The 15,139-nt window shown below is 49.1% G+C and overlaps 1 protein-coding gene across 3 annotated transcripts in view; it reads left to right on the forward strand.

Moving 5' to 3' along the window:
- Window positions 1-15,139, forward strand: part of PRKCB (protein kinase C beta) — a 331,104-nt gene that overhangs the window by 167,157 nt on the left and 148,808 nt on the right. For all 3 annotated transcript variants that reach the window (XM_049638440.1, XM_049638439.1, XM_049638441.1), the window contains 2 exons: window positions 30-141; window positions 472-600. In XM_049638440.1, the coding sequence (XP_049494397.1) occupies window positions 30-141; window positions 472-600 (241 nt within the window). The remainder of the gene's footprint in view (window positions 1-29; window positions 142-471; window positions 601-15,139) is intronic.

Genomic DNA, 15,139 nt, shown 5'->3' on the forward strand with positions numbered 1-15,139 from the left:
TCTCTCTTGTTTGTTTCTCTTGGCCTTAGGACCCCCGGAGCAAACACAAGTTTAAGATCCACACATACTCCAGCCCCACGTTTTGTGACCACTGCGGGTCACTGCTGTATGGACTCATCCACCAGGGGATGAAATGTGACAGTAAGTACATTTGCTCAGTGGCAGCCTCTGGTGGCTGGGCTGCCTCCTCGTGGTTTGGAGCCTCCCAAGTCATGGGTGGGGCTGGTGTACCAGTTGTCTGTTGCTCAGTAATGAGCCTCTCACCCCCAAATCTAGCGGCATTGAAGTTAGCGATGCTGGCTTCAGAGCCGTTGGAGGCATGCAGGGTGTGGGCTCAGGCTCAGAGAGGACAGACAAGTCCCACCTCCTCTGTCCGGCAGGGCCCGGGGGTGGAAGGGGTTGGAGGAGCCCTTCTAAAGAGACTGGACGGGAGGGGTCCAGCCTGAGCCGTGCCCCTCTGTGCCCTCGCAGCCTGCATGATGAACGTGCACAAGCGTTGCGTGATGAACGTCCCCAGCCTGTGCGGCACAGACCACACTGAGCGCCGAGGCCGCATCTACATCCAGGCGCACATCGAGAGGGAAGTCCTCATCGTCGTCGGTAGGTGGCGCTGGCGCTCCGGCGCCAGCTCCGCGGGTCCCGTCTGTGTTTTGGGGGAGGGGAAGCTGGTGGAGGGATGGACAGTGCCAGGGGCGGGAAGGGGACTGCGTGACCCTGCCTCCCTCCTCCCCCCACCCCCCATCACAGTCCCTCCCCGCTGCAGGCATCCTTAGAAAGTGTATCCCTCCCCCTTCCCACTCTCAGCCGATGGGCTGGCTGGAGCTGGGCGAAGTCCCCACTCCCCTTCTCTCCCTCTCCCTTTCCCACCCCGTTCCTTGTCTGTGGAGTGTCCAGTTCTGTTCCTTTAAGGTAGCCAAGAAGGAATGCTTGGTGCTTCCGCAGACTTTCCCAGTGGGGAAAATAGTCTTGGTGTCAAACACCCAATTTGAGACTGTGACAACTTGGGCAGGAGGAGGGACGCAGTGTGCATCGCTGGGGGCGTTCCACGTATTTGAAATATTTCTTTCCAAACCTGACGGTGGCTGCGCTGGTCCCTGTTCTATTATTCCCTGTACTTTTTGCACTTCTGCAATATCCACACTAAGAAAGAGGGAGAATACAGCCGGTTGGGGAGGTGCAGGGGGGACTAGGGGAAGACAGGAGCAGGGCATCTGTTGCTCCTGGAATAGAACATTCAAGAAATAATTGGCCCTGACATGCGGAGCTCCAGCAAAACGGAAATGCAGCTGTGTGGTACTGGTAAATACTGAGCCATAAAGCTACAGTAAAATGCACACAAGAACAGGACTAAAACTTTGGAGGAATTCTCTCAAAGCCTTGTGACACAAATTATAGACTTTATAACTAATCCGTACAAACAAGGTTTTATGACTTGGTAACTTAGGAAACTGATCACACAAGGGACTGATTTTGCAAAAATTGGGTCTGCTTCTGAGGCCCCAGATTGGTTCAGCCGCTCTGTGCAGGGAGGGGCTTTACTTAAACCATGTAAAAATATCCCTGTAAACTACATCCCTGTTTTAAACTGAGGTTCATGATACCCAGTGAGCTCTTTAGAAACGTGCATTCCATTGAGTTGCTTTTTTCCTTTAAAAGGAAGGCAAGTGGCCGATTTCTTGCCATAGGGATGTTTGGAGGAACCCGGGGGGAGAAGCATGCTGGTTCTGGAGAAGAGGGTTTTCCTAGCTTCCTGGCGCTGGGGTTGGGCAAAAATGAGACCCTCCTGCCCTCTAGTGTCATTCTCTAGGAACTACGCCGGCTCAGATTATGTTATTGGGGGCAGCCAACATTTATGGAACCCATCGTACACATGACCTGACTTAGTATAATGCCCTCAAAGTCCATCCATGGTTCCCACCACAAAAAAAAAAGGAAGTGATAATTATGTGATGTGATAGAGGTGTTAGCTGACGCTCTGGCAATAATCATACCACAATATATAAATGTGTCAAATCAACACATTGTATACAAACGTACATAGCATTTATATGCCACCTATATTTCAGTAAAAAAGCCTTTCGTGTTATCTCTTTAATCCCCACAACACCATTGTGAAATATCTACTATGCTCATTTTATGAATGAAGATAATTTAGAGGAGAAGTTAGGCTTCCAGGAACATACACCATTAGTAATGACGGCAATAATAAAGCAATAGCTAACTTTGGAATTGTTTCTAATGTGTCAATCCCTGTGCAGAGCACTTACAGGCATTATCTTGTTTACATTTTTTTAGTAACTCTAATGAGCTGAGTAGTAGTATCATTCTACTCATCAGGAAATAGGCTTAGAAAGACACTTTATCATCTAGGTCTGGTGGACTCTCTAGTACAATATACTGGGTTGCTTTTTAGTTTGGTTCTCCCCCACCCCCCACCCCCACCCCATGTATTTCCTTTGTGGTTTTGCTAGGTTACCTCTTAGGGGCATTTCTTGGAGAGTCTTTTTCTGATGTGGTACAATATAGCATCCCTTCAAATTCAAGGTCAAAGTCTTCCCCTTTATTTGCAGATCTGCTTGGGTGTATCTTGATCACAAGCTGATGATTCCCTGGCAGTCCCACTATATGCCTATGAACGAAGGGTATATAATTTCCTAGAGCTGCTCTCCTGAAGTGCCACAAACTGGGTGGCTTGCAACAGCAGGAGTTTATTCTCTAGCTGTTCCAAGGCCAGGAGTGTGACATCAAAGTGTCAGCAGACTTGGCTTCTTCTGGAGAACTCTGAGGGAGAGTCTGTTCCATTCTTCACTCTTAGCTCCTAGTAGTTGCTATCAATCTTCGATGTTCCTTGGCTTGTAGGTACATCATTCCGGTCTCTGCCTTCATCATCACATGGCATTCTTCCCTGGGTGTCTCTGTGTCCAAGGTTCCTCTTCTTATAAGGACACTAGTCATTGGATTATAGCTCCTCTAATCTACATGACCTCGTCTTAACTTAATTACATCACAAAGCCCTTATTTCCAAGTAAGATTACATTCACAAGTACTGGGCTTGGGACATGAATATATCTTGGGTGGGAGGACATAATTCAACCCATAACAAGGGGAAAGGAGGGAAGTTGGCTCCTTTAAAGTCAGGAGCAGGATATCTGCATGCCCAGGGTTCTGATAGCATTGATTCATCAGCTGTCAGTTTTCAGAGTTCTCTAAAAATAGAGACGAGATGGAGATTTTTGTTCAAGTGATTCATTGGGGCTGCTCACAGGAGAAGAGTGAGGACAGAGCAGGAAAAGCTAAGGAAGAGAATGGTCTCCATTGAACGCCCAGGCGTCAGCCTGATCCTCCCTCCCTGAGGCAAGGGAGGTGGCCTGTGAGGGTCAGTCCACCATGGACTGCATTGCCCTCCCCCCCTTCATATGTTGAAGCTCTAACCCAATGGAATAGTATTTGGAGATGGGGTCTTTAGGAGATAATTAGGAGTTGTCGCAATCATAATGGTGAGGCTCTCTGATGAGACTAGTGGCTTAAGAAGAGGAAGAGAAATAGATTTCCCTCTCTCCACCATGTGAGAGCACAACGACAAGGTGGCTGTCTACAAGCCAGGAAGAGGGCTCTCACCAGGAGCTAAAATGGTGTGCACCTGATATTGGACTTCCCTGCTTCCAGAACTCTGAGGAATAAATGTTTCTTGTTGTTGTTTAATTTTTTTAAAATGTTTATTCATTTTTTTGAGAGAGACAGAGTGTGAATGGGGGAGGGACAGAGAAAGAGAGAGAGGGAAACACAGAATCTGAAGCAGGCTCCAGGCTCTGAGCTGTCAGCACAGAGCCTGACGTGGGGCTCGAACCCATGAACTGTGAGATCATGACCCGAGATGAAGTCAGATGCCTAACCGACTGAGCCACCCAGGCGCCCCTTAAGTGTTTGTTGTTTAAGTCACCTAGTCTGTGGTGTTCTGTTTTGGCAGCCTGAGCTTACTGGATGGTCAGTCTTTGCTGCAGGCTGCTGGGGTCAGAGGTGGGAGGGTGGTGTCCTCCCAAGCTAGGTGGCTTCTGTGTGGCTGAGGGTGATTATCTGGACACAGGGGCACCGGTGAGCCTTTAATGGCCAACACTTACAGCAGCTGGGAGATGGGTGCATTGACCCAGTGTGGAGGGTCCTGGATGCCCAGATGTCCCTCCTTTCTCTCAAGCATCCTTCTGGTTTTGTGCTTGGGTCTCTAGGCCCTCCTGCCTGACCTCAGCCAGGTAGATCAGAGAGGAGAGAGCCCTTCCCAGCAGAGCTAGGGCCAAATCATCTCACCTGCAGACTGTAGAGTCGTGTTCAGTGTCCGGACCTTCTACTCACCAGCCCAGGACACTTTGCCATGTTTTCTGAATGTCACATGCTCTTCAGAAGTCCCATTGTGTCCAGAGGCCAGGTGCTTGTGAAAGATCTGAAGGTTTCCTCATCTCCCGTGGCTCCTGAAATCCAGGCTTGAGGTCTGCTGTCAGGGATCTTGCAGGTCAAGATCAGAATGGAAATCTGATCAGTTCTCTTTCTTTTAAAAACTGATTCGTGACTTCTCATTGCGTTAGGACAGAGAAGTCTCATGTGGCGGCCTCATTCTCTCTTCTCTGTCTCTTCTGCTTTTCTCTGAACCCTTCATCCTCTCCAGGATGCCCCCCGCCCCCGCCACCGCCATTGGACGACCTCTACACCTTCTGTTCCCTCAGTCTGGAATGCTCATCTTTGCCCTCTCATCTTCTTCCTGCAGGTAACTCTTCCCCCTTCTTGTAGGCCTAGCTCACTCTCACCATCAGGGAAGCTTCCCCTGACCTCTCACTATACTGGACACTCATGGTACCCTGAACTTGAGTTTGTGTCAGGTGCTGTTTCGTGTTGGCGTGATTACGCCTACCTCTCCTGCTGGGCTTTAAGCTCCATGAGAGCAGGACAGTATCTGCTTTGGCTCACACTCTCCCCAGCACCTTGATTGATGGACATCACTAACTATTTGTGGCATCCGCGGATGTATGTATGAATGATACACCACTCTCCTAGGAAGGGAGACCACACAGAAACTCTTAAGGACCATGTCCAAGGTAAACAGCAAGTATTACTGAGACTGGGACCTACTCTTTGGAGCCATGACCACTGTCATTCCCTGGACAATGCAGAAAAAATCCAGAGCAGTGGGACTTGTAGAATAATAGAAAACCATATAGACATCATGAGGCCGAGCGTTATCATGGGAGCAGGCAATGCAATGTAGGAAAGCCCAGATCAAAGTTGTGCGATGCTCCTTGAGTTTACAAAGCCCAGGTTCTTATACATATCAACCCCTTTCAATTCAGTCTCTCTCTATTAACGTAACAACTGGCATCCCATTATTTACATTCTCATCTACCTTATGGCCATCTGCAAATCCTTAACCATATCCATATTTGTATCCATAACTCTATCTCACAAAAATTGGGACTGTTTGTAAAGAAAAGCAGAAGGAGCAATTATTTTGATGTTTCTCTTCAAGACCCCTGTTCAAAGTCCTCCCCATTGTATTGTGCTGTACAGAACCTTCTTAGACTGAAGCATCTGCCAGAAAGAGTTAGGTACTCCCAATATTATGGTATTTTAATCCTTTCCAAGATCTGATATTCACACATCAAAAGGAGAAGAGCACCAAAGAGACTTAAGTCCTTGACAGGCTGTTGGGAAAAGTTGAGGATCACATCTACCTATACACCTTATCCCAAAAGAGATTTCAAAAGCACTCTTAGGAGAAAGGAAATCGATGTTGAAGGCTTACAGAAGACTCTCTTGTTATTTAAAGACTGTTTCAGGGTAGAGAAGGTTTTGGCCATCATGGGGACTCTAACAATGGGAAAAGAGTATAAGAAAACCTATGAGGGTGCCTTCGCCTTGATATTCCACTTGGGTATCTTTCTAAAGATAAAGCCAATATGGCAGGACATGGCCAGAAGAGCAGAGGGCAGACTTGGGTATGTGCTGTACCCTGAGGGGTGAGGTGGGAGGTGTGGGAGTAGTTTGGAGTGATTCGGTGTTTGCAGTATGAGAAAAGTGGCATCTTATGGGCAGAAAAGTAAGGTGCGCTCCCTAAGCATAGGTATTCATTCATTCAGGAAGGGCCTGAGTACCAGCTTGGATCTGATGACCAGTGACATCTAGTCTTTGTCTTCACGGAGCTCACAGCCTAGGGGGGGGGGGAAGAGATGACTGTGTCATGAGGTGACATACTGTGTTGGTACCTTGGGGGCATACAGAGGGGCACCTGAAGCCTCCCAAAGGGAACCATGGCTGACTTGAGTCTGTAAGATGTATAGGAATTATCTGGATGGAGTGAGCTTTGTGCCAAGGTACTTGAGAAAAAAAAAAAAACACTAGCTGTGTTTATTAAGTGCTTCTTGCATGCTGTACATAGATCGGTTCATTGATCTTCACAGCCATCCTCTGTCATGGGTGTTATTATCATCCCCCTGTCACATGTGAGGAAACTGAGGCACAGAGCCAGTTGAGTAACTTTCTAGGAGTCACACAGTAAGTGGTGGGTCTCACATTTGAGCCCAGGCACTCTGGCTCCACAGCCACATTCTCACCAGGATACCATGTCCCAGGGAGAAGGAATGCCGTGCAAGGTGCACACGAGTGGGGACACCAGAATGGCAGGGGTGTGGGAGACTATTAGCTCTTGAGTGTGGCTTTCTTTCCCTACATTCTGGCTATAAACTCCTCTAGAATCCATTCACTCACTCTCCCAGTCATTCACTTATTCATTCAACAATATTAGTTGAGTTTCTACTTTTCACCCAGCGTATTCTAGACCCTTGAGTTACAGCAGGGGATAAGACAGGTCTCTTTGCCTGGATGAACATTGGCCTTGCCAATGCCCTTGGGACCCTTGGGATCTTTTCTTACCTTTCTTCCTTCTGTTAGCCATAAGGAATCTCATTCTTGTCATGAAAATCCACTCCCCTTCAAAACTTTTTCTCAAGACACTCAGTGCCCACAAATCCCCTACATTAATGTGATTTCCTCTTTAAAACCTCTGAGGTTTGGAAGTTTGGGACACAGAGCAAGAATGACCTAAAGGCTGTTTCTGCTTTTGGCATCACCACGCACTTCTACTGAGCTGACTTTCTGCTTTAAAGGGAAAGAGAAGAGGGGGAAGAACAGGAAAATGTGAAGAAAGAGAGTACAGATAGAATAATATCTCAAAATATTTTCCAGCTGTGCATCAATTGCAGGTATATAAAATGATCATAAATTAGGCCACTAGGACCCACTAGGGGGCAGTCTCTGCCTTCAATGCCATTCCTACCCACAAAGGATCTTTTTATAAAGATGCCCAAGTTTTACAGAATGAGATGAAACCACAGCATCATCATTGCCCATAACGGACACAGAGTACAGCTCAGCCCCCTCCCCCTTACCTCTGTTAAACAGGTGGGTCACTGAGGCCCAGAGAAAGGAAGTAACTTCTCAAAGCCATTCGTTATGGGACAGGGGTAGGATCCAGTTCCTGTGGATTTCCCCCTCCCTTGTATGTTACTGCTTAGTATTTTTCCCCAATGTTGTATTAAGAGAAATGTCCAACATACAGCAAAGCTGAATGAATTAAATTTTTTTCAATGTTTATGTGTATTAGAGAGAGGGAGAAAATATGAGCAGGGGAGGGGCAGAGAGAGATACGGAATCGGAAGCAGGCTCCAGGCTCTGAGCTGTCAGCGCAGAGCCCGATGTGGGGATGGAACCCACGAGCTGTGAGATCATAGCCTGAGCCGAAGTTGGACGCTCACGCGACTGAGCCACCCAGGCAACCCCCTCCTTTTTTTAAAAAAATGATTATTCATTTTTGAGAGAGAGAGAGAGAGAGAGAGAGAGAGCATGAGCAGGGTAGGGGCAGAGAAAGGGCGACAGAGGATCCGAAGCGGGCTCTGTGCTGACAGCATTGACCCGATGCTGGGCTTGAACTCATGAACTGTGAGATCATGATCTGAGCTGACATTGTAAGCTCAACTGGACTGAGCCACCCAGGCGCCCCAAAGCTGAAAGAACTTTACAGGGCAAACCATTTGTTCACCCACCTAGAACCTGCCATTAACATTTACTACACTTGCTTAATCACTGTCTGTCCCCCTTACCCTCCCTGCATCGACCAGTCTTATTTTTGACACGTTTCAAAGCAGATCGAAGACAGCAATTTAGTTTTTCTCCTGAACACTGAAGCATGCAAACCACCAGCTCGAAGACGACACTTATTTACGGTTGTGGTGTTTCTTTACATTTGAGGTAAAATTTGCAAACAGTGAAGTGCACACATCTTCACTGTACGATGGCTGAGTTTTGACAAATACGTTCTGCTGTGTCACCTCAACCCCCATCAAGTTAAGCCTTTTTTTTTTTTTTTTTTTAATGTCACAGCTGCTATGAGGGTCTGGTAAAAGCTGCGAACACCATCTGTCCTCAGGAAAGTGCCCAGTGTGTGCAGACACGAGTGCCCCACACACCCCACACACCCCACACACACGTGGGAGCTGTGGTAATGGAGCCGCCATGGCACCACGAGCCCTTAGACTACATCACGCTCCTTAGTTGTTGGATTTTTTGTTTTGAGAAAGTAATGCAGTAAAATGGGTTTGTTGAAAATACTTCATTGTGTGCTCACTGGAGAGCGAATTGCCTTGAAACAAAGACGGCAAGACACCCGCTGCTCTTCATTGTTTTTTTTAATGAAGAAATTGAGTTAAATCATGTCTCTGTCTATGCAGCTTTAGCCGTTTTTCTCAGTGCATCCTGGATAGTTGTTTGCACACCTGTGAGGCCAGGGGATCCTTGCCCACCCTTCCTTTGAAGCCTTATTATGGGCTGTGAGGTACTCAAAAAGAGTTGTTTTGAGATGGAGGGAGCCAAACTCATTCTACTCAGTGTTCTTTCCCCTCTTTCTAATGTTTACTCTCATCAGAATTATCAATGTTGATCTGGAGCAGGGTTGGCAAACTATGGCCTGTGCATATGGCCACTGCACGTTTTTGCAAATAAAGTTTTATTAGAACATAGCCACATCATTCATGTACATACTGACTATGGCCACTTTGGTGACATAATCGTGAGTTCATTGAGTGGCTGTGGTAGAGCCTGGATGATCTGCAGAAACTAAAATTATTACTTTCTGGCTCTTACCAGAAACAGTTTGGCAACCCTTGACCTGGAGGAACATCTTTGATGTAATATTAAGTGAGAAGATCAGGTGGCATAAAAATACATTTTGTATGATCTCATTTCGAAGAAATAAACGGCCGCAACAGACACTTCCTATGTGTGAAGTGATGTTTGTGTATTTTTATAAGGATGGGAAGGAAGGTGTGGAGGGATACAGACCAGGGTGTAAACACCGGGATCGCAGAAGGATTGGGAAATAGGAGCAGAGAGAGACTGGGGTTGCGGAGGGTGCTCTTTATATGTCTTAGGAACTGATTCTCCGGTTGCTGTAAACCTATTACTTACAAGTTGTGATTTTTCAAACGTAAGATAAAAATCTCTGAATAGGAAAAATGAATTCAAATGAAATTCTCCACCCGCAGTAGCAGCGAAAATTAAGCGGCCGATGCCAGCGACAGGGTGTTTGTGGCTTCTGGGAGGACTGCTGGGTGAGTCTGAGCTGGGGCAGAGCCGGGCCCAGGCCCTGCCTGGGTGTTTGCGGGTTTTCGTTGTCACTAGCGTGCGCCTCTGTGTGACATTCATCCTGTGAGCTGGGCCTGAGTTCTGACCCTCCTGGTGTTTGCCATTTGATGCCTGTTTGCAGCCCTTTTAGCAGCAACTCCCTGGCGAGATCCCTGAGACACACAACCCGCCCGCCCCCCCCACCCCGCCCCCAGGTCTAACTTCCTTGACTCAAAAAGCTTGTAATGCTCTGGTGCCTTCCGATTCTGTTCCCCGTAGTGTGGCCGCCCCAAGCCTCGGAGTTTCATTTGGGGGCGTTCACGCTTCAGGAATCGCAAGGCACCGGCTGCGCTAAGTGGGGCCTGTGGACCAGCGGCGTCGGCACCAGCTGGAGAGCTGGTTCGAAATGCAGAGCCTCGTGTTCCATCCAGGCCTGTGGAATCAGAGTCTGCATTTCCACAAAATCCCAGGTCGTCTGTATTCCATCACCCTTGCTCAGTCGAAATGAAACAGGACGGTGTGCCGTGTCCACTAGGTGGCAGGCGTTACCCGTGCTCTGCTCCCACACAGGCGGCCACAGGCGGACGGATGTGCCTGGGATGGTTTTGTGACATCCAGCCTCACCTTGGCTGTGGTATTTCAGAGGTCACAAAGCTTCGGTGTCCTGGACCTACCTGCTTGCCCTGGGGTAGACCTCATGAAGCACGAGCACCTGGCAGGAGTCGCTTGTGTGAAATGACCCAGAACCTTTCCTCCCTGGTTTGCCTTTGACTCCCAGCATCCAGAGGGAGAGGGCTTACCTAGCTCTCCAGTCACCAGCCTCCAGCCTGCTTTTCTCATTGACTTGCTGCGAGTCTGTACTAATTGCAGGCCAATATAGTCTGGCTCTGGAGGAAGGGCTTTGTGGAGTCAGGCCTGGGTTCGAATATTGGCTTCCCTACTTCTTCAGTAACAGGGTGCCTCCTGTGTGTGGGCACTGCTTACTATTACAAATAAGACCCCTGCTCTTGTGGCCCCTGAGTTCTTTCTAACAGTCAAAAAGGACGGTAAAGTCGACAAAATACTTTCAGACCACAATAAAGGCCATAAAGAGAGTAAAAACAGCAGAGTGTTGTGATTGAGGGTGGCCTTCGGGTGTAGGCAGGGATGATAGCTTTTGGTTGAGACCTGCATGATGAGCAGGAGGGAGCCAGCTCCTGAAATCCAGGGGAGGGACATGCCAGGCAGAGGGACAGCACGGCCAAAGGCCCTAGGGAGAAGAGAGGTGGGCTTAGGCATTATGTTCGGAACTGACAGGAAGTGGGGTGGCTGGAGCCTAGTGATGGGGGTGGTGGGGGGAGGAGGCTGCAGGGGACTTAGATCCTGGGAGTACTTGTGGAGCCAAGGTCACTGTGTTCAGTCCTCACTGCCATCCTTAGTCATTTTATTTTCCTCATTCCTTAAAGAATCTGAGCACCTGCCTCTGGTCACCCAGTCAACACATGGAGGAGGCAGGGTTTGCACCCAGTATCCATCTGTTGGATTCCAGCATATCAGGGCATCTGTTGGAAAGATACAGTTTGAGGCTATGAGGGTATTAGAACAGAGACACAGCCAGCACGCCAAGGGGAGAGTGGCAGGAGGTGGTTTAACGTTGGCAATTCCCTGAGTGCACAGATTAGCATCAAGCCCATAGGAGAGACCTCATCTTTTGCCTGTTGCCTCTATGGGGTCCCCACCTTTCTTGCAGTTGTAGTTTTGGTGAGGGAGGGAGCAGTATGGGCCCAAGACATCCCAGAGAGCTCCCTGGAGGAGGCAGCATGGGTACTGGATAGAGGGGGAGGGAAGAGAGGAAGGCTGATGGTTGACACCTAATGGATGTGCACATGACCCTGGTGCCGGGTTGGCCGCCTCGGGGAAGAAAAGGCTAAAGGGGTGGGTGGTGAGGGGATACTGTTCAAGATCTTGAGCTGCCTCTCCGACTGACTGGGGTTCTTTCCTGCTGCTATTGCCAGCAAGAAACAGAGCAGTAACAACACGTGGGGTAAGAGGTGCCGGGCCCCGGGCTGCATAAGTCCCTTCCCAGTCACCTCCTGAAATCCCATCAATGACCCTATGAGATAGTTGCTAATATCATCTCCATTTTACAGATGAGGAAACTGAGGCACCAAGGGAGGGGCGGGGGGGGGTTCAAATAACTTGCCCAAGTCAAATGGCCGGGGAGGAGTGCAACCGGGACTTGATGCCGTCTGTCCTGCCTCTGTCCTGAGCTGGCAGGTGGTGATGGCGGAGACTATTAACAGCTTCCTTTTCTAAAATTTGTTTTTAATGTTTATTCATTTTTGAGAGACAGAGACAGAGCACGAGCAGAGGAGGGGCAGAGAAAGAGGCAGACACAGAATCTGAAGCAGGCTGCAGGCTCTGAGCTGTCGGTACCGAGCCCGACATGGGGCCCGAACTCAAAACCACAAGATCATGACCTGAGCCAAAGTCGGATGCTTAACTGACTGAGCTACCCAGGCACCCCCTACAGCAGCTTCCTTTTCTTTTCTTTTCTTTTCTTTTCTTTTCTTTTCTTTTCTTTTCTCTTTTTTCTTTTTTTTTTTTTTTAACATTTATTCATTTTTGAGAGACAGAGAAAGATAGAGACAGAGCATGAGTGGGGAAGGGGCAGAGAGAAAGGGAGACACAGAATCCAAAGCAGGCTCCAGGCTCTGAGCTGTGAGCACAGAGCCCGACACGGAGCTCAAACCCACAAACTGCGAGATCATGACCTGAGCTGAAGTCAGACAGACGCTCAACCGACTGAGCCACCCAGGCCGCTTCCTTTTCTAAAACACTTGACATGCGCTTGTCTGGTGACCTCTACAGGCATTCCCTCGGTGAATCTGGCTCACGACTTCCCCTGTCAGTGTGCTTCTTTCCATTCTACGGAAGAGGAAACAGGCGCACGACCCGGCTCCCTTGTGTGATGGAGATTTTGCTTCATAGGATTCCGTTTTCCCAATGCCCCCATTCATCAGTTTATCTCCTTTGGGAGTATGAGAGCCAGTGTTTGCTGGATTGTGAGCCTGGGATGATGCCCCCTCTTGAAGGCAGGCTGTCTTTTTGCAGAAAGGCAGACTTCACTGGCCAAGACCTGCCCAAATGTGCATCTCGTAGGGTCATTGAGAGAAGCCCACCGGCAGTGTATGTAGTGTTTAGAACACCACCTGCTATGTCCCAGGGGTGCTGTATGTATTTGCTGTTCTTTGGATTGGCATGGTTTTCCCTGCCCTTTCTGAGTTTCCTGGCTGATTTTTGCTGGATTTGCCGAATTGGGAGTTTCCTGTTGAGTGACGTTTTTATTTCCTTCCAAAGTGGCCATGTCAGGACGTGGGTTTCCCGAGGCAAAAGTCCAGCTTTTCGGAGACCCCGCCTGTAACGGCAGGCAGAGAGAGCTCTTTGGTCAGAGGCACCCCCAATGCATGTCAGCTGTTGTTATTTCTCTCGTTACCTCGCTCCCTGGCTCCATGTGTCCTGGAAAACTTATGACACCTAAGCCGAGTCTTTTACGACACATTCGGTTCTGCCTAAAATGGCCTGCGAGATGTTATCTGGCCAGCGAGGTGTTCAGGGCACATGACTTGTAAATCTGCCGCCTGAAGACACGCTGTCCCAATTATATACACAACCAGCATTTACTGAGCATTTACTATATGCCAGGTGTTTTAAGGAGACCGTCTCAAGTCATGTTCACCTTGAACCTTTGAAGTTTTCCCCATTTTTTAGGGGAAGAGGCTGCATGTGGGAGACGTTAAGCAACCGGCTTAAAAATCGCAGTTATGAAGTGGCAGACCAGATCCCGGGCTGTGTGATTCCGGGGCCTGTGTTCCCAACCGCTACCCACCCCCCCTCGGCTCTCTTGAGTGCTCTGGGTCAGCTCAAGCTAGTTAGGAATTGAGGGCATCCAGAAAGTGAGAGGGAGAGGGATAGAATAAAGTTCACAGCAGAGTCTTGAAAGCATTCTCATTTACAAATAAAAAGGTGTTCATGGGGTGTTCAGGTTACACTGGGAAACATCAGGATACAAAGGGGTTTGAGCACGGGGGAGGGGCAGGGCTCCATGGCAGAACCCACTGCTCACCTAGCGCTGTGGGTGCTGGGCCTTGTGAGGCTTCGGTATTCAGGGAAATCAGAGCCACTCTGAGAACCATGGAACAAGGGGTTTACCGGAGGAATTAGATCTTACGCAATTTTGGAGAAGCTGGGGACGGGAAGATCTCTGGGAGGGGGAGTCAGGAGACCCGGAGGAAGGACCACGGCACAGGTGGATGGGGTGAAGTTAGTGGGCGATCCCAGAAGCCAGGCCCAGCGAGCTGCTACAGCAGATATTAATGAACTTGGGGAAGCTTCTCCTTGGCTCATCCAGTGCAGGTACGCTAGGAGGCTGGCATTGACCTGAAGACATTCTTAGGTGCCCCAGCATCTTTCATTTCCCAGGTGAAGCTGCCCCAGCTCCTTCAGCCACTTGCTAACACCTAACCCACAGCCCGGAGCCCCAGTGGGTGTAGGTGTGCACCTCCTCACCTGCCCGAAGCCAGAGCTCTTCCCAGACGCCTCTCCAAGTGAAAGAGCTCCCGTATCCAGCAGGAGGCCCCGCGTGAAGGAGAATCCAATCCTCCAGTGCTACGGCAAAGAGAGGGGTTGTCACCTTCCTTGTTCTACGTCGGTGGCTTTCAGTCGTTCCTGACCGCAGCCCGCTATGCTGTGTTACAGATCACGGACACACGCGCACATTCACAACTGAAATCGAGCCGTCACGAAATAATACTCCCCTCTCCTCACGCCATTGCGGCACTCTGATGCGGTATCTTTCCTTCCGCAGCCTTGTATTCTGGTCTGTTCTGTTCTCCTTCCTTTAAGAAAATCTTTTAAGAAAAATGACCTAGACTCTCTCAATTGATTTCACTGACCGTTGACCTGCCATTTGAAAAATCAGTGTTGTAGTCAACATGATTCCCTTTCCGCATCCCGAGATGACATTATTCTTTTGTTTGCAGGGTGGGGGGTGAGGGTTTGGGCTCAGGCCAGCCACATCGCCCTATTGATTAATCATGGGTTTACAGTCAGTGAAACCTCTCCGCCTACCACACCAGGTGCTGCTGGCCTACGTTCCCCATGTTCTTATGCAGGTTTTTGGTTTTTTCCAGACTCAGGGTTGGGCCGGATGTATTTCATCTTCTTGGCTGTGGCCCTTTTCTCTGGGGCCGTGTCGAGAGCTTTTTGTATCCCGTCACTCTTGTGCCAATTGCCTTCTGGATGTCACCTCTTTGACACTGTTCTTTGTGTTAGGTCTGTGCCTCTTCCCCTCCCCCACCTGTCTAATGTCGATATTATTATTATTCAGAACCTGGGCTTGAAATGTCTTTGGCCCCAGACTGCCTTAGCAGGGGTGCCACAGACTGGGTCTTCAGGGAAGGGGTTGGTGACTCGGGCTTGGGGGCTGAAAGTGAACTCA

Source organism: Panthera uncia, chromosome E3, assembly GCF_023721935.1.
Source record: "Panthera uncia isolate 11264 chromosome E3, Puncia_PCG_1.0, whole genome shotgun sequence".
Classification (NCBI taxonomy): domain Eukaryota; kingdom Metazoa; phylum Chordata; class Mammalia; order Carnivora; family Felidae; genus Panthera; species Panthera uncia.